The sequence below is a fragment of the Hippocampus zosterae genome, chromosome 2 (assembly GCF_025434085.1).
Source record: "Hippocampus zosterae strain Florida chromosome 2, ASM2543408v3, whole genome shotgun sequence".
Classification (NCBI taxonomy): Eukaryota; Metazoa; Chordata; class Actinopteri; order Syngnathiformes; family Syngnathidae; genus Hippocampus; species Hippocampus zosterae.
In genome coordinates this window covers 36892464-36910992 of record NC_067452.1, presented here as the reverse complement: position 1 = coordinate 36910992, position 18529 = coordinate 36892464, and the positions used below count along the sequence as shown (strand labels likewise).

At 44.0% G+C, this 18529-nt stretch overlaps 1 protein-coding gene across 7 annotated transcripts in view; it reads right to left on the bottom strand.

Moving 5' to 3' along the window:
- Positions 1 to 18529, bottom strand: part of LOC127591319 (TOX high mobility group box family member 2-like) — a 154729-nt gene that overhangs the window by 46316 nt on the left and 89884 nt on the right. For all 7 annotated transcript variants that reach the window (XM_052051361.1, XM_052051373.1, XM_052051381.1 and 4 more), the window contains one exon: positions 7777 to 7836. In XM_052051361.1, the coding sequence (XP_051907321.1) occupies positions 7777 to 7821 (45 nt within the window). In that variant the 5' untranslated portion in view covers positions 7822 to 7836. The remainder of the gene's footprint in view (positions 1 to 7776; positions 7837 to 18529) is intronic.

Below are 18529 nucleotides of genomic sequence, written 5' to 3'. Positions count from 1 at the left end.
TCAGAATAAAGTGAGATGCTTTTCAGTGGGACGCAGAGGGAGTGGGGGAGACCGGGGAGGGGGGCGTTCTCTTCTGCTCACAAGTGACAGACAATTTTCAGTTGCCACAAGAAGAGCACTAAACATTTTTCTCCCAGCTCGGACAGTTTCAATCGTTATTTCTGTGCACTCTTCCACGACTTACCGGTAATAAGAGGCACAATGTTTCTTTTCCTAATTCCTGGTAAAAATTACGACTGTCTTGTTTTACCAAGCAAGGGACACAATCAGCTATATGATTGAATAAAGTACCGGTAGGTTAAAACCAAATATGTGATGTCGTCTGGACGCATGAATCAGTCAGGCAAGATAACAGAAAAGAATCATTCATTTTTCTCATGGTTTCGGACAGCGAAACAAAATAAGCTGTCCAAGGTTTGACACTGTAAGATGAAGGAGACGCACGGAAAAGCATCGCAAGCCGACAGAAAGTGTACAGTGGTCAGAACCTTGAAAACATCTTGTTTGAATGAAGTGATTGCATCTAAGCAGACAGTACCCCCCTACCCCCCGCCCCACCCCACACCCACCTTTAAAGCTGTTTCTGATTAGCGGTTCTCTCTTTTTAAGAGTGCAGAGATGTTATGTGTAATGCAATCTCCTGGCTGTGTCGAACTGCTACTTCACTGTGTATACTGTGGACGACGCAAACAATGGACTCTCTGTTCTGGCTCCATGCACCTTTTTTTTTCACTTAGGCATGCATCATGGTTAAGGCTCCTATATGCTACTGAATCTGCAGTTCAAAATTCTATTAAGGGACGAGAGACTATACATCTACTAAATGGATCTAAATCCAGATGATTCCTTTGCGATTAATCAAAAGAAAATGGATTAAATTCAGCACACCATTTTTTTTTTGCAGTGGACTGCATCTCTGGAGCCTTTTCACAGCAGAAATTATAAAAGCCGAATGTATATACATGTGCTTGTGTGTACAATGATTTAATTAATGTTACGTAATCCCCCCCCCCCCCCGCCCCACATTTCAAATTGATGCAGAAAATCATTCCATATTTGAGACTCTGATTTGTTGGATGTAAAGTCAAAAGCCAGAAGTATTTAATATGCAAAATGCATGAAAATTACGCATCCATTAACAAAATGAGTCACACGCAGAGCAAATGGCTCCGATTACTAACGGTGCATAATGTTCAAATAAAGTAGGCTTTTTTTTTAATGTACTTGCATTGTAATGAATCTTTGCAGAAATTTTACTCTGAATCATTGATGCTGTGCTGCCATATAACCGATTGCGCTAAAATCCACGATTCAAACCTCTGAATTGAATCAGTGAAAATGACAAATAGTGCAGAAACAAAGTCATTTGACCTCCAAATAATTTCGTTAAAATTTTGACAGGACACTAGCCAGGAAAACGGAGAAGCGCATATCTGTCATCGGCATGGCAACCATACATCCCCAGTCATATTATTTAACCAGCCAGGCAACCTCAAAAGGTGTGTTCGCGTTAACTTTCTTGTTTACCGCTGCAAAGCACAAATTCTAAAAACCTATGCTTGTTTACAGGAATTGATTTTTTTTTAACAATGTCTAAATGTGAACTTCATTTCGAGCACAGAAAATTAAATCAAGCAACAAATGCAACTTGATTGGTTGCTAAGTGTTGTTACAACTTGTGCTACTGCATAAATAGCAACAACATGGTACAAGACTGACAGCCGGCTTAAAAATTCTTCCTTTATAGATCTTAGTGCAAGTGAAGGCCAAGTTATTAATCGTTCTAGCATTTCATGTTATTGCTTAATATTTGAAACCATCAACACTCCAGCAAAGCCATGCGCACTTTACCCCCGCACTCCCCCCTTTCCCATTTCAAATGATTGTGGTGCATTAAAGGATTTGGGGAATTAAAGCCAGAGAGTGAACTTTGCGTTTATGGTGAGGAGTTTCGGGACTGGTGAGTAAGCTTCTCTTTGACATCACTGACAGAGCATCAACTGCAGCTGAGATGTTTTGAAAAGCCCAAATTGCTTTATCCACGAAGACGCTATTTGTTGACACAACAGGGCAGACCTGCCGAGGCAGTCGGTGATTGACACATGGCTGCCGCAGCGGAGAAAGTACAAAGCCGGACATTTATCCCAATTAGCGCGCAGACGTGTATGCATGTAAAGTGACATAATTAGGGCAGGACAGCAAATGTGGCGAACAATAATGGACCCCTGGTCTGTGATGAGAGCTATAAGTAGACAATAAGCTTTAAAGCTCCCTCTCGACCTCTCATTATAGTCGCGGAATCCTAACATCAAAGGTAAGACAACCTTATGACTATCCAGTAATCCCTCGTTTATCACGGGGTTTGTTACCTTCCAAAAAGAACCCGTGAGAAGTGAAATCCGTCAAGTAGTTCTCTTTGTTTTTGTGGGTGTTGTTTTGTGAGCATGTTGTTTGGGTGTTCGTCTTGGGAAGAACAAATTGATTGGTTCTGGAAGAAATTTCTTCACTAGAAAATTTTGGAAGTAGAGGTGCGTTTTCCACGTAAATGTCCTAATCCGTTCCAAGCCCCCCAAAATGCTCAAAATGTGCACACGTCGGCTACAAGCTAAGTTTCAAAGTCAACAAGAAGCTGTAGCATCCATTGCCTAAAAAAGAGATTGGTTCACTTCTCCTGTCCCATGGAAATCCACTTCAATTCCAAGCGGCGTCTCTGATCCACTGGTTAAAGGACACTTTGATTCTCTCCTCTTTCATCTCAAACTGCTTCAAACAACAAAGCGTGTGTCGGAAAAGTGGTTAGGACTGCACGACAGTCCGTGTTTTATGTTATGTGTTGTGTTTATTATTTTACTTTGTTAACTGTTTTGTAAAGCGCTTTGTTACGGCTGCCGCTGTTGTGAAAGCTCTATATAAATCAGCATGTATTGTATTGTATTGTATTGTATTGTATTGTATTGTATTGTATTGTATTGTTTTGTATAAAGCATAAAAATGCATCAAAATCCGTAACAAATACAGTCAAACCTTGATTTTCGAACGTCTCGGTTCTCGACCAATTCGGTTTTCGACCAAAAATTTAGTTTTTTATGCCTCGGATGACGAACACATTTTGGTTCTCGAACAAACTGAGCGCACTTGAATGCACCATTTGACTCCTCTCGCCTTCCTTACACGAGGAAATGACGCTTCCTCGGGTGGACGAGGAAGTGCCGCTTCCTGGTGTCGCTTTCCATTGTGAGCAGACGTGTTCATAAACAATTCAGTTTTCGCACAGCCTTCTGGAACAGATTATGGACGAAAACCGAGGTTTGACTGTACACGTTTTTCAGTTAGATTATTGCACAAAAAATGAGAGTTGTGTATAATGTAAAAAACATTCATTCATCTTCCGTACCGCTTGATCCTCACTAGGGTCGCGGGGGTGCTGGAGCCCATCCCAGCCGTCTACGGGCAGTAGGCGGGGGACACCCTGAATCGGTTGCCAGCCAATCGCAGGGCACACAGAGACGAACAACCATTCGCACTCACACTCACACCTAGGGACAATTTAGAGTGTTCAATCAGCCTGCCATGCATATTTTTGGAATGTGGGAGGAAACCGGAGCACCCGGAGAAAACCCACGCAGGCCCGGGGAGAACATGCAAACTCCACACAGGGAGCCCGGAGCTGGAATCGAACCCGGTACCTCTGCACTGTGAAGCCGACGTGCTAACCACTGGACTACCGGGCCGCCTATGTAAAAAACAAAGAAAGAATAAAAATGGTCATTTTACTTTTACCTGCGTCCTCATCGTTGCTCTTTTTAGTTCGTGTTCTCTCTCAGAAGTGGTTTTTGCTCGGCGTTTTGTAAAGAACTGATCCAAGGATGTTTGCTTTTATCAGCTTTGAACAATCCTTAGAAAATGCCCAAGGTAAATACTTTTTCTGGGTGATTCACAACTACCTCGTAAAACGATCGGAGCGCCTCATGGCCCAAGGGGGCGAATAACAAGGACGCTGCATCGACACATATTTATCTATTTAGCTAGCTACACACATAGACACGTACGGTAGAGGTCCCTCCTAGCCAATGGAATGCCAGGATGATGCTCAGGAATAGTCAATGGCAGAGCAGCTATGTTGCATTTAGGAAACTCGGAGCTGCCAGTCGTGGCCCATCCTGTATTTTTACCTTTCTTATCTTGAAATTTCTTTCGGAACAAGAGGCACTATATTCCTGTTGAGGCGTTTCGTAACTTGAAAATTTCATATGAAGAGACATTCGTAAGTAGAGGTACTGAGGTACTGATTGAGCAAGCACACAAATAAAGAAACAACCTGAATGAATTAGGAACAAAGAATATATCACTCTCTATTACGGCGCAGAACGTGACAAATTTATCTGTATGTTTCTGTACACCCCATGGTCTTGACCCGTCAGTGACGCTATTTAGCAAGGCGCTAATTGACGAGGAGGGTCCACCTCGACATGTTTTCGCTCTCTTTTCTGACTGCTGGATCAACAAATCCCAATGTTCCCCAACTTGGCCATATGTCCAGCCGCGTGTACCCGCACAGCAGCTGGGAGCACTCTACGCCGCGCCTGTGCGTACCTCCCCGACTGTGACCATGACTGTGCATCCTTAACAAGCAGTGCATCAGCGACGCTGCGAGCCGTGTGATGTGGCTGCCATAAGCTGTGAGTGACCTGTTGACTCACACGGCGATAGCGTTGCTGATGCTGTAATCCATATATACATAATCTGTCAATGGCATACATTTTGTGGTTTGTGCCAATCTACATAATGGTGAAAACAGGAAAAAGTTAAGTATCCCTTTGAGCGAGTGACGTTCAAAACAACCAAATATGGCGATCATAAATCTACTTATGGGCGGCCCGGTGGTCCAATGGCTTGCACGTCACCCTCACAGCGGTGCAGGGTTCGATTCCGGCTCTGGCTTCCCTGTGTGAAGTTTGCATGTTTTCCCCAGGCCTGTGTGGGTTTTCTTCGGGTGCTTCGTTTTCCTCCCACATTCCAAAAACATGCATGGCAGGTTAATGGAGCACTCTAAATTGTCCCAAGGTGTGAGTGTGAGCGCGGATGGTTGTTCGTCTGTGTGTGCCCTGCGATTAGCTGGCAACCGGTTCAGGGTGTCCTCCGCCTACTGCCCCAAGACATCTGGCGTAGGGTCCAGCACCCCCCGCGACTCTTATGAAGATGGAGCAGACCAGAAAATGAATGGATGATGGATGGATAAATCTACTTATATTTATTCATTCATTCATTCATTCATCTTCCGTACCGCTTGATCCTCACTAGGGTCGCGGGGGGTTGCTGGAGCCCATCCCAGCCGTCTCCGGGCAGTAGGCGGGGGACACCCTGAATCGGTTGCCAGCCAATCGCAGGGCACACATAGACGAAGAACCATCCACGCTCACACTCACACCTAGGGACAATTTAGAGTGTTCAATCAGCCTGCCACGCATGTTTTTGGAACGTGGGAGGAAACCGGAGCACCCGGAGAAAACCCACGCAGGCCCGGGGAGAACATGCAAACTCCACACAGGGAGGCTGGAGCTGGAATCGAACCCGGTACCTCTGCACTGTGAAGCCGAGGTGCTAACCACTGGACTACCGGGCCGCCCTACTTATATTTAATTGTTAGTTATTGAAATGTACCGTATTTTCCACACAATAAGGCGCACCTAAGCGCTTTCAATTTTCTCAAAAGCCGACAGTGCGCTTTATAATCCGATGCGCTTTACAGTATATATGGATCAATATTTACATTCCTTGGACAGAGTATTTTAAATGTTCTGTGAAGCGCTTTGTTACAGCTGCAGCAGTTGTCAAAGTTCTCTATAAATAAAGCAGTAGTGCATTGTATCGTATTCACTTTAGCGTAGCTCCATCTTGTGGATGTATAATGCAACCGCAGCCACTATTGTAGCCTCGAAAGTATGCGCCTTATAATGTGGTGTGCCCTATATATGAAAACAGTTTTAAAATAGGAAAAATTCTGAATGCTACCTAATAGACAACACATTTTGATGTCCCAAATTAAACCAGATGGAAGAATCATATTATCCTCGCAATCACAACAGCAGTACACATAAACAACTCTGACGGACATAAAGCTTTCAGCGCGGAGCTTTGCGTCCAAAGCCTTTTTTCCAGAGCGAGTGAATCACAACCACAAAGAACAGCTTAATAATAATAAATCAGAGTTTGTTTATTTAATACAGAAAATGTTTTAGGGCACAGGTTTAATTTGGGAAAAGTAATGATGGAAAATCTGACCAATGCTATTTCCAGAAACAAACAAAAACTGATTATTTCATTGGCAGCATGAGTTGGTGCATCTGTCTCGCAGCCAAAGGTTCTGAATTTGAATCTCAGCTCAGACTTTTTTTGGGGCAGTTTGCATGTTTTTCTCCAAAGTTACTCCTGTCCCCCCCCCTCTCCCCACAAGACGTGCAAGTTCATTTAATTGAAGTCTCTCACTAGCCTAGAGCTGTCAACGCAAGCGTGAATGCCCAAAGTCATCTGGGATGGAATCCATCTTAAATGTGACCACAAGCAGGTTTTATGAATGCACTGTATGGACCATTGTGAAAACATTTTCACAAGTCAGATACGACTATAACTCCTGCCCTTATTTTGGCAAGATTCTCACAAAACGTGAACATACTTTCTGATGGCATTTTATTTTATTTTTTTTACAGCAGATCCATATGCATGGAAACAAATTTTCAGGCACGCAATCATTCTAGCAATATTTACTGCCAAATGCACTGTGCAGTAGTAAAACAGAAAGATATTACACAGACATAAATGTCGACACTGTTTTTTTAAATGTCTATACAGTGGTTCTTAACCTGGGTTCGATCGAAACCCAGGGGTTCGGTGAATCGGTCTCAGGGGTTCGGCAGATCATCTGCCATGGAGGTTAACACACACCCAACTCAAGATATCAATTTGTTATGATACACCCGCATGCCCATCACTGGCTGCAAGTGATCACATATCATTGCTTGTCCAATCAGTGCGGCGGGAAATTTAGTTCTCTTCGTAGTCAACGTGCGACTGTCGTGATAGTACGATGTTCAATAAAAAATAAAAAAAAAACCCAAGTGTATTTATCCCTTGAAATTATATTTACATTTAACATCTGTTTTTAATAAATGTTTTATTTTTTATTCATTCATTCATTCATTCATTCATTCATTCATCTTCCGAGCCGCTTGATCTTCACTAGGGTCACGGGGGGTGCTGGAGCCTATCCCAGCTGTCTCCGGGCAGTAGGCGGGGGACACCCTGAATCGGTTGCCAGCCAATCGCAGGGCACACAGAAACGAACAACCATTCGCAACCACACTCACACCTAGGGACAATTTAGAGAGTCCAATCAGCCTGCCACGCATGTTTTTGGAATGTGGGAGGAAACCGGAGCACCCGGAGAAAAGCCACGCAGGCCCGGGGAGAACATGCAAACTCCACACAGGGAGGCCGGAGCTGGAATCGAACCTGGGACCTCTGCACTGTGAAGCCGATGTGCTAACCGCTGGACTACCGGGCCGGCTCGTTTTATTTTTTATTTATTTATTTATTTTTTATATCTTGAATTTGTAAAAAAAAATATACAGGTATATACATTTATTTATTCATAGGGTTCGATGGATGTGCATATGAACTGATAGGGTTTGGTCCCTCTAAGAAGGTTAAAGAACCACTGGTCTATAGTGTATAGTATAGTTATAAGGTAAAACTAGTAAATGATTTGGGTACACCTACCTGATTTGGTGACCGAAACTCTTGGTTATTGTCATTCATGTACATGTTGTCACCATCAAACTGCGGGAAGAAACACAAGGGAGACGTTAACGTGCAATCCAAATACGTATAAATAAATAAATACGCCACAGAGGAGCCGCGCGCTGGTGAAGCCCTTTATGGGTGGCCCGAAGTGTGAGACTAATGGCTTTGTCACTTTGGTTAAACCTTATATGTGTGGCATGGAAATGTCGGTAATTACTGTTCATCAGCGGGGCCGGTAATGAGGCTACATGAGCTCAGTGGTGAAAGATAGGCCGTGTTCCCTGTGGGCTCTGCGGCGTGTGAGAAGGAGTGTGAATGAATCAGCGGGCCGCGGCGACGCGCCGTGTTTTCGAGAGCCAGCTAACAAGGCATTGAAAGATCACTTGCTGCAGGTGCCAAAACATTGTCTGACGGGGGTTAGGACTCAAACAGTGACCCCTGACCCCCCCCCCCCCCGCCGCCGAGAGTGTCGGGAAACCATCCGGGGCCACCTCTTGAGTGCTACATGCAACACGCCGGCTCTGATGTCAAGTATGCGGGGAAGGATTAATCCCGGAGGAATTCCCCTGCAAAGATCAGCTGTGACAAAGAGGGAAAATAACAACTCGCATTCTGTTTTTAGCTCAGGAGAAAATGAGATTCCTCCCCACAAACAGCTCGGTAAGTGAACAGGTGCAGTGTCAAGGTGACGGAGAAAGTGCTACCCTGTTAAGAGGAGACGTATTGTGAAACGCCCTTGGCTTCCAAAGGCATCACACTTTTTCATAGCACGCATGCAGCAAATGGAACAAACCTTGACTGGGCTGGATAATAACAATCGTGCGTGCAAGCACACGCACATGCACACACACACACACCAACTCAATGTGTCAAATGAAGCCCTCTTTTTGTTTGCTGACTGAGGTCACTCTTTGTAATATCACTGCACAGAAGCCAGACAGCAGAGACAACATGATCAAACTCGACAGCGTTCCACACCAGATTCCTCAGATGTAAAGCTACTGGGAGCCCTTTCTATTCGGGTGTCTGTCTTTTGTGCACACGCACAAAAAGAAAAAAAAAATACCCTTGAAGACAAAGTAAACTATGCTGGGTAAGAGAGAACAAGAAATAGGATATGACATACCCGGTGCAAACAATGACCAACAAGAGTGCGGACCTTCATCAACGTATAAACATTTGTCATCTGCAAAATCAACACGCTCGGATTTTAAAGAATTCAAGGATTTTTTTTCCCCCCGCACTTTATTTCAAATCCAATGTAAAATGGTCCTACACACACTATCCATACATTTCGTGCTCAACCCGTATCGTATTGTTTTGTGTTTTTTATTATTGTAAAGTGTCCTTGGGTGACTTGAAAGGCGCTTATAAATAAAATGTATTATTATTATTATTATTTCAACCTAATATGAACATCTGCATTAAAATTTCTGTGGCACATGTGCAATCTGGTTCAGATCTTTGTTAAACTAGACTTGTTGATGACTGTTCCTTCCGGAACATTTTAAATCATTTGTTTTGGAACCAACGATCAATCGGAACATTCTTATAGAAATTTCACGATGATATAAAACCTGCGGGCTGATGAGGTGCAAACACACGCAGATGAAATAATCATTTCAAGTATCAACATGTTAACTTGACTAATAGACCATATTACATCTAATCATCTTGTTGATATGAGAAATGCAGGTACAATAAACGAGCATATGAGAGGAGAAATAGAAAAATGAATGGCTGTTATTGGACACTGCTTGGTTAACGATGCCTAGCGTAGCAGCCATTATGGGGATTTACACGACTGTAAGAAACATTATTCAGTGGTGCCGTGACTTACCACTTTAATTTGTTTTTCGTTGACCAAGTTTGAATTCCAAACATTCAGATCTCGATATCCCACCTTTTCTCTCTGTAATGAATGGAACTTTTGTTTTGTGTTTTTGATCAGAAGAAAGCACTTTACAGAGTACTTGTGTTTAATAAAAGGATTTTATTTTATTTTTTTAAAGTGTGCTTATCATGATCAATACATCGGGCAGCTCCGGCCTCCCTGTGTGGAGTTTGCATGTTCTCCCCGGGCCTGCATGGGTTTTCTCCGGGTGCTCCGGTTTCCTCCCACATTCCAAAAACATGGCAGGCTGATTGAACACTCTAAATTGTCCCTAGGTGTGAGTGTGAGTGCGAATGGTTGTTTGTTTCTGTGTGCCCTGTGATTGGCTGGCAACCGATTCAGGGTGTCCCCCGCCTACTGCCCGAAGACAGCTGGGATAGGCTCCAGCACTCCCCGCGACCCTAGTGAGGATCAAGCGGCTCGGAAGATGAATGAATGAATGAATAATACAGGACGTTCACAACTAAGTGAGTGTGTAGGTTTCAGTAATATTAGTTGTTTATCGCAAAACAATTCAGCGACCGTGACAGAGACTGTCTGTCTACATGTGCTGCTGCACCGTCGGTGTCCAAATATCAGATGCATAAAGACTTATAGCACTGCAACATCAAAGCTATTTGTTTCCCGATTTATGGCATTTTGTTTCATGGTGTATTAGCATTCAGCTAGCAGACTTTCCTATGGCAAAGCTATGTGGCTGTTTTAAATGCACATTTGTTTGATGTTTAGTTTGACAGTAAAATTCAAATGGGAGTGGCAATAAACAGCTTGTACGAAGTCTTTGGGCTCATCAAGCGCTCATCCCTCAAAATTTTCCTTCCGAGTTAAAGTTGAAATTTGGTGGAGAGATCGCTGGTATCTCGAAAAACTCACACATCGGGTAAGTCAAAGATCCACGGTGCTCGCATTTAACTGCAAATGTCCACACACAAGAAATAATAACGGAAATAATGACTTACACTGTTATATGATTTGAATGACCTTCCACAAATGAATGGGTCCTATTCAACTTAGCACTTAGCGAATGGCAGTATGGAAAAAAAAAGCAGCTCACGCATCCATTAACATCACAACAATGCCTCAATAGATGTACACCTTTCCATGATTACCTGCTATCACAACTATAGCTCAAATGAATACATTGCTACATGAGTGTTGTATTTTATTTTATTTGAAACAAGACATTCAATTATACGTGCAGGAAAGATAAAACTCTGCACAGGGAAAGCTGCACACTTTGTTCAAATGAGATGCTGACTCATTTACTTGATGCGTCGGAGAAAGATCAAATTTGCTTAATGAAGCACGGAGCGTGGAGTTGGGGTGGGCAGATTAATTTGAAAACCACTTTCATATTAACCTTGCAAGGCAGATGGACTCAAGGGAGAATGCAAGTTGAAGTCCATCTTGTCAAAGAGCGTCACAAAATTGAAGATAGAGTAGCAGAAGCAGATTCCTTCAGTAAATGCGTGTGTCCTAACTTTTCATGAACGACTGATATTTTCCATTAAAAATGAATCCAAAAACTAATTCATAATCAGGAAAACGACTTACGGGATTTCTCTTGGACTATCTTATCTTATCTTTTAAGAAATAAATGGCTGACTCAAAGACAGAAGTTAAGCAGCAAGGTTTTCCGAATGAACTAATAATGGCGCCTGAAAGAGAGTGTGTATAAATGTGAGATGTTGATGATATCTATGTTCATTCATTTTTAAAAATCCACTCCTAATTATGATAACATGCAAAAATATGTATATATACTATACCAGGGGTGGGCAAACTTTTTGGCTAGGGGGCCGCATTGACTTTTAAAATTTGACAGAAGGGCCAGGTCAGCACGAGCTATGGTACATTATTAAAAATAAACCTGCATTTGTTGACAATCCATATCAAACATCAACAGAACAAAAGCATCAAAGTACTGTATTAATATGTATTTTTTAAATGACAAGAGTGTTGTTGATGACCTATTTTAGCCTGTGCATTGCTGCAGATGGGTTGTGATCAGACCAGTAGAAGTAGAGCGATACACAGGTCAGGGGTGGGCAATTATTTTTTGCATAGGGCCACATTCATTCATCCATCGTCCGAGCCGCTTGATCCTCACTAGGGTCGCGGTGGGTGCTGTAGCCTATCCCAGCTATCTTCGGGCAGTAGGCGGGGGACACCCTGAATCGGTTTAGGGCCACATGAGAACCAGAAAATATTATGGAGGGCCCAAAAGGGTAAACTAAATTCGATATTAATTGGATTTCTTTATTTAAAAAGCAGTATTTTGCATTTTTTGGCACGTTTTTCAGGCTTTAGGAGTACATTATTCCGTCGTATCGAACGGGATTTGCTTGACTTGGCGCTACTGCGGGCTTCCGTATCGTCTCCCCCTTCTTCCCAATGCTCTGCAACTTCAAGTAACTGTGCCACCTGTCATTACAAGTCCAAATTAAATAAATGCAGTCATTGACATCGAACCTTAATTGTGTACCAACCTTCGGCGGGCCGGATTGAAAAGACAAACGGGCCGGATTTGGCCCGTGGGCCGTAGTTTGCCTATCCATGTACTATACTTTTTTTTTCATATAATCGTAGGTCTAGTGATCGCTAATTAAATGACATGGGTCGCGCCACACCATACAGGAGTATAACGTGCCGCCACCATCCATGCTCAGGATACCCGAATGAGACAAATCACCCAATCGCAAATATGCTGGATCAATGACTACACCATGGGCAACAACCGCCAGGCGCTTACTTTGTCACTTGAGGGAATAGTCAAAGTCATTGGTGCCTTTTGCTTGCACCTCTGCTGGGCGGTTGGCTTTTGCGAAGAGGGGCCCCTCTGAGGAACTGTAGTGCGCATGTCGAACTGAGGTCGTCGCGTCGTTCTCTTAGTTCACTCGATGGCATTGAAAAATCCAAAAATTCTAAACGCTGTATCTTTAATCGAACGGTGTGGATTTTCAAGAGAAGATATCTTCATGAAAAGAAGAGCGAGGAAAATCACTGACGGGGCGCCGATCATTCTCAACATTCACATCATCGCTAAGTGGCAACTCAACACAGCCTGTGCCCGCCCCACAGTATGCGAAAGTACCATTGCCCCATCGGTGACCTGTCGCAAATAAGAATAAATAACATTCAACGCGGAAAAGAGACGAGCCCTCCGAGTATCTTTAATCGAACAGCGTGGATTTTCAAGAGAAGATATCTTCATGAAAAGAAGAGCAAGAAAAATCACTGACGGGGCGCCGATCATTCTCAACATTCACATCATCGCCAAGTGGGAACTCAACACAGCCTGTGCCCGCCCCACAGTATGCGAAAGTACCATTGCCCCATCGGTGACCTGTCGCAAACAAGAATAAATAACATTCAACGCGGAAAAGAGACGACCCCTCCGAAAGACGAAATGCAACCCAGAAAGGTCGGCCATTTTGTGCTTCGACATGGCTGCTCCTATCTTGCGACATAAAGCACCCCCCCACCCCGTTTCAGCTCTCCTATGCACTGCCTCGCTCTCTTACTTTAAATGCCAATTTATCCCGGACTCAATGCTATCAGCTCTGCCATTACTCCACATTTACAGCAGAAATCATCTTCTCATTCACTGCTCTTCCATTTGCCTCCCCCCCCCCACCCTTTCTTCCTCTCGTGCTCTCGCCGTCTCCAACCTCTCGTCGCAGTTGCAGCCTGCCTCTACTTCTCATCTCTCCTCTCTTTCTTCACAGGGCCTTGGCATCGCTCGCTCCCCGGCAGTCTAATTGGGCATTCTGCCTGAGACAAGGGCCTCATTAAGCAGTAATTACACACATGTTGTTTTCGGCAAACATCTCTATTTGGATTGCTTTGCATGGTAATTGTTCAGCGGGGACTGCTCGCGATGTTTCCCTGTATGACACGTGGTGCAGCCAGAGAGTAATGAAAAGGAATGGAGAGCGTAATAATAGGATGTGGAAGAGAGATAAATTAGGAACGAAAGAATGCACACGTAAAAGGGATACGAGGGGAAGACCAAAGTCGGTGGCCTAAAAGGATGAAGGTGATACCCTAAACTGAGAGAGAGACGATACATCATAGGGATTCGGTGGGAGAGGAAAGGTGGGTGGAGTGGTAGAGAGTGAGGAAGTAGAAGATGGGGAAGAAAATATCGCGCAATTAGCGAGTTCCCACAACTCGGTCATGCCTCGCAATTGTCGACAAAGCTGAGTGGCTCAAAGCTAACGAAGCCAAAAGGTGGAAATCATGCTAACTAGGATGTCCAGGGAAAATATTTACACGCTGCTAATTGCGCCCTGCACTGCTGGCAACCAATTCATCGAGTCACAGGTGAGACGGGAGGGCGGTCGAATGACAGACGAACAAGCTCGGGTTTGGGTTTGATTGATGGACGATCCATAATCTCCGCATAAACATCTGTCTGCGAGGGGGGGGGGGGGGGGGGTTGGGTACAGAGAGCGATATAAAGAGAGAGAGAGAGAGAGAGATAGAGAGAGAGAGAGAGAGAGAGAGAGTTTGTGTGTGTGATGCATCATTTTTTTAATGTTTATTTCCACAGACATCACTTTAGCCCACTGTCATAGGACTTATTATTTTGCAAACTAATTAAACTTTTAACGGCATGTGCACGGTACAAAAAAAAAAAAAGTTGACGTACGCGCCGAATTAAATTATTCAACAAAGTCATTTAAAATGCATATACCAGCTGCCATGTTACAGTTTTGCTGTGTATTTTTTTAATCATATATTCATTCATTCATTCATCTTCCGAACCGTTTGATCCTCACTAGGGTCGCGGGGGGTGCTGGAGCCGATCCCAGCTGTCTCCGGGCAGTGGGCGGGGGACACCCTGAATCGGTTGCCAGCCAATCGCAGGGCACACAGAGACGAACAACCATTCACGCTCACACTCACACCTCGAGACAATTTAGAGTGTTCAATCAGCCTGCCACGCATGTTTTTGGAATGTGGGAGGAAACCGGAGCACCCGGAGAAAACCCACGCAGACCCGGGGAGAACATGCAAGCTCCACACAGGGAGGCCGGAGCTGGAATCGAACCCGGTACCTCTGCACTGTGAAGCCGACGTGCTAACCACTGGACTACCGGGCCGCCCTATCATATATTCAGCCTGCAATAAATGTTTACATGAATTACAATGCAAAAGAGGGCAGCCAGGTGGTCTAGTGGTTCGCGCGTCGACCTCACAGTGCAGAGGTACCGGGTTCAATTCCAGCTACGGCCACCCTGTGTGGAGTTTCAATGTTCTCCCTGTGTGGATTTTCTCCGGGTGCTCGGGTTTCCTCCCACATTCCAAAAAACATGCATGGCAGGTGAATGGAACACTCGAAATTGTCCCTTGGTGTAATGGTGATCAATGTGTGCCCTGCGATCGGCTGGCAACCCAAAGACAGCTGGCGTTGGCTCCGGCACGCCCCACCAACCACCCTTGAGAGGACAAGCGGATCAGAAAATGGATGAATGGACAATGAAACGTGCTTTCATGGAAATCATTTCTTTCGATTATCTGTGAACATACATATATATATATATATATTTTAATGCGAGAACCTTTTATTTCCCGCAACAACTTAGTTAATCACCATAAAGTGTAGCGCAGGGGTGCCCAATAGGTAGATCCTGATCTACCGGTAGATCTAAGACAGGTCCCAAGTAGATCCGAGGAGTGTCGAGAAGAAAAAAAACAAACAACCATTTGTGTGTCTTTGTACATGTTAGTAATATATTTTTTGTGTTAATATACACTGCACAGTAATCATCTTATCAGTCTAATTTTCACAAAAAAAATATTTAAAACATAAAATAAAGCAGGTAAATCTTAAATTTGTGTGTGTGTGCGCGCGCCGATAAGGGTAGATCCCGTGAGGTTAGTTGATCGAAAAGTAGATCTTCGATCCAAAAAGTTTGGGCACCCCTGGTGTAGCGCATACCTGTATCTGAAAATCACCGGTTGCCATTTCAGACGCCATACAATGCATCTGGCTTTGATCAAGAGAAGCACAACAAACACACGACCTTTATGCGACTGAAGTCAGACGTAATTAGAGCTGTGAATTACACAGCCATCAACATTCAGGTTAAATTGAAGCAGCACTTTTGCCGAAGTCAACGTTATACTTAATTCGTGTACTGCCGTGTGTCCTGCACGACAGCGCACACAAAAGCAGATCCTATTACCCGTACGCGTGTACTTTTATCTCATTCCGCATCAGCGTGGATCGTTGATGTGACAATAAAAAGTGCGCAAAAAGTACAGCGTCTTAACACTCGAGAAACTTTTACAACTTTTCAATGTATATAAGAGAATCTCAAGCAGAATGAGTAATACTTGTGACTTTAAAAGCCTTTTCCAGCACAGCAAGTCTCTAAAAATAATTCTCTCACCGAGCGGAATTAACAAGCCCAGAACACAGTACACAGCCATTCTGTGAAGATAGGGGTGTGGTGGTGGTGCTGGTGTGTAGAAGGGGAGGGGCGGGGGATAGGGGGGGGGGGGGTCCTCATACAATATGCATGGCTGTTTGAGCACCCTCCTTCCTCATCTTCACCCTCTTCTCTTGATTTCTCTTTCTACATCTCTCACCCGCTCCCTCTTTCTGTGTTCAATTAAGCTGCAGGAGAGACCCAACAAATCTCAATCTGAGACAATGTGCCCCTGAATTTTGATGTTTCCCAACACATACACACACACAAAAAGGGGAGGATGCCAAAAAAAATAAAATAATAATAATAAAAAAAAAGAGCAAGTTGTAAGACACCAAGGACTACAGTTAAAATTCTGCCATCACACCACCGGCAAACATTGAAGGTGGCAAAAACTTTCAGGAAAGCATTGTAATTGTAATGTAACGATGAATGTGTATTTGATTGTTTATCTTGAGATGGACTGAAACAGGGCTTCTTCCTGGGTCCAGCATACCACACGCACACCAAAAACACACCCACACTCCGCTACAGTTGGACCTGACTCGCGCACAGCAAAGGCCCACGAAGTAGGCCGTACGTCTTGTCAATGGATTCACTGTCGGCAGTGACCGTGTTGATGTGTGCAAATCGGTTCATCAACAGCATTCCTTGAACTTGATCAGATATGGGGACAAGATGATTGACTGAGGGGCAGCCCGGTAGTCCAGTGGTTAGTACGTCGGCTTCACAGTGCAGAGGTACCGGGTTCGATTCCAGCTCCGGCCTCCCTGTGTGGAGTTTGCATGTTCTCCCCGGGCCTGCGTGGGTTTTCTCCGGGTGCTCCGGTTTCCTCCCACATTCCAAAAACATGCGTGGCAGGCTGATTGAACACTCTAAATTGTCCCTAGGTGTGAGTGTGAGTGCGAATGGTTGTTCGTCTCTGTGTGCCCTGCGATTGGCTGGCAACCGATTCAGGGTGTCCCCCGCCTACTGCCCGAAGACAGCTGGGATAGGCTCCAGCACCCCCCGCGACCCTAGTGAGGATCAAGCGGCTCGGAAGATGAATGAATGAATAAATGATTGACTGAGCGATGCAAAAAAAAAAAAAGCAACAACAAAATAAAACATACCAACTCTAAATTTGGCAGCAGACGTCCCCATACCCCCCAACATCAGGAGCTGGGGGAAAACATTTAACACCCACAAAAAACAGCACACGGGTTCCAACCACTTCCGACACCAGCAATTTAAAAATAAAAATGGTTGCAGCGCTCATTCATCCGCTTTCTGTTGCAGAGAGGTAGCCACAAAAGCATCAAACTTCCAACTGTAGATCTGCTTGTGTTAGAAACCGAGGAGAACACTTTTCTTTCCACTGTGAACTCTGCTTCAGTGAGCAAATGAGCTCTCATCAGAACTTGAAATCACATCACTGACAGGACCTCAAACCATTACAGTGCAATTCAGAGCTTCAAAAAAAGACAGGCGCTTTCATTTTATACCCCCCCAACCCTCCTTTACTACCGCCAAAATATAAATAAATAAATACATAAATGTCTGACGCAATTTTAATTTCAAATGCAGGGCCTTAATGAAAAAAGGAAAGAATCGAGTAATTATTGTGCCACATGAATAATTACAAGAATTACCCTCTGAGACTTTGATTGCTTACCAAAACACCAGCTGAGAATGATGCAACAATATTTCTCTTACCCTCGGTTTCAAATCAATGCAATGTACACATGCTAGGATAAAATAGGATCCCTATGGTTGTCATGGCGACCAAAGATCACGATCCCACCTCTTATCCTGTAAAGGCACACTGGCGTGCAGCGCTAGTACAAAAACGTCAGCCACAAACATCAGACATATTTTAGCTCAAGTTACTTTGTCTTTTGTCGTCGTTTTGCTCATTTGTCCATTGGCTGGAAGACCAATTTTGTGTTTTTAACAGCACTTGACATCTCAACATGGGCCAAAAATGAAAATGAATGAAATGAGATGATTTTTTTTTGTCAAATGTAGAAATTTAAAAGATTAGATTTGTAAATAGGATTGGCAGATATGATCTTATCGCGTCAGTCAGCTGTGTTTTTAGTGCACGTGTCACTGAAACAATTTAGGCTTTTGCCCTCCTCCCAGCCCCCCTTTTTTAAGTGTGAATTTAAGCTTTGGGCAAATTCCCCGCTGCCTATTGAACTCCCTGTTGCAACCACATTGCTACCTCTGTCCATCTGGCCATGAGATATAATGTGTGTTTCAAAGATACAAAAGAAAAAGAAAAAAAGAAAAAAAACAAGACTGCACAATGCGCTAGCCACACAGGTGGATAATCAATGACCACATGCTAACCAGCCGAACCACCTGAACTGCTTCAAGTGCACCACCAGCATCACATGGAATGAGCTGGGGC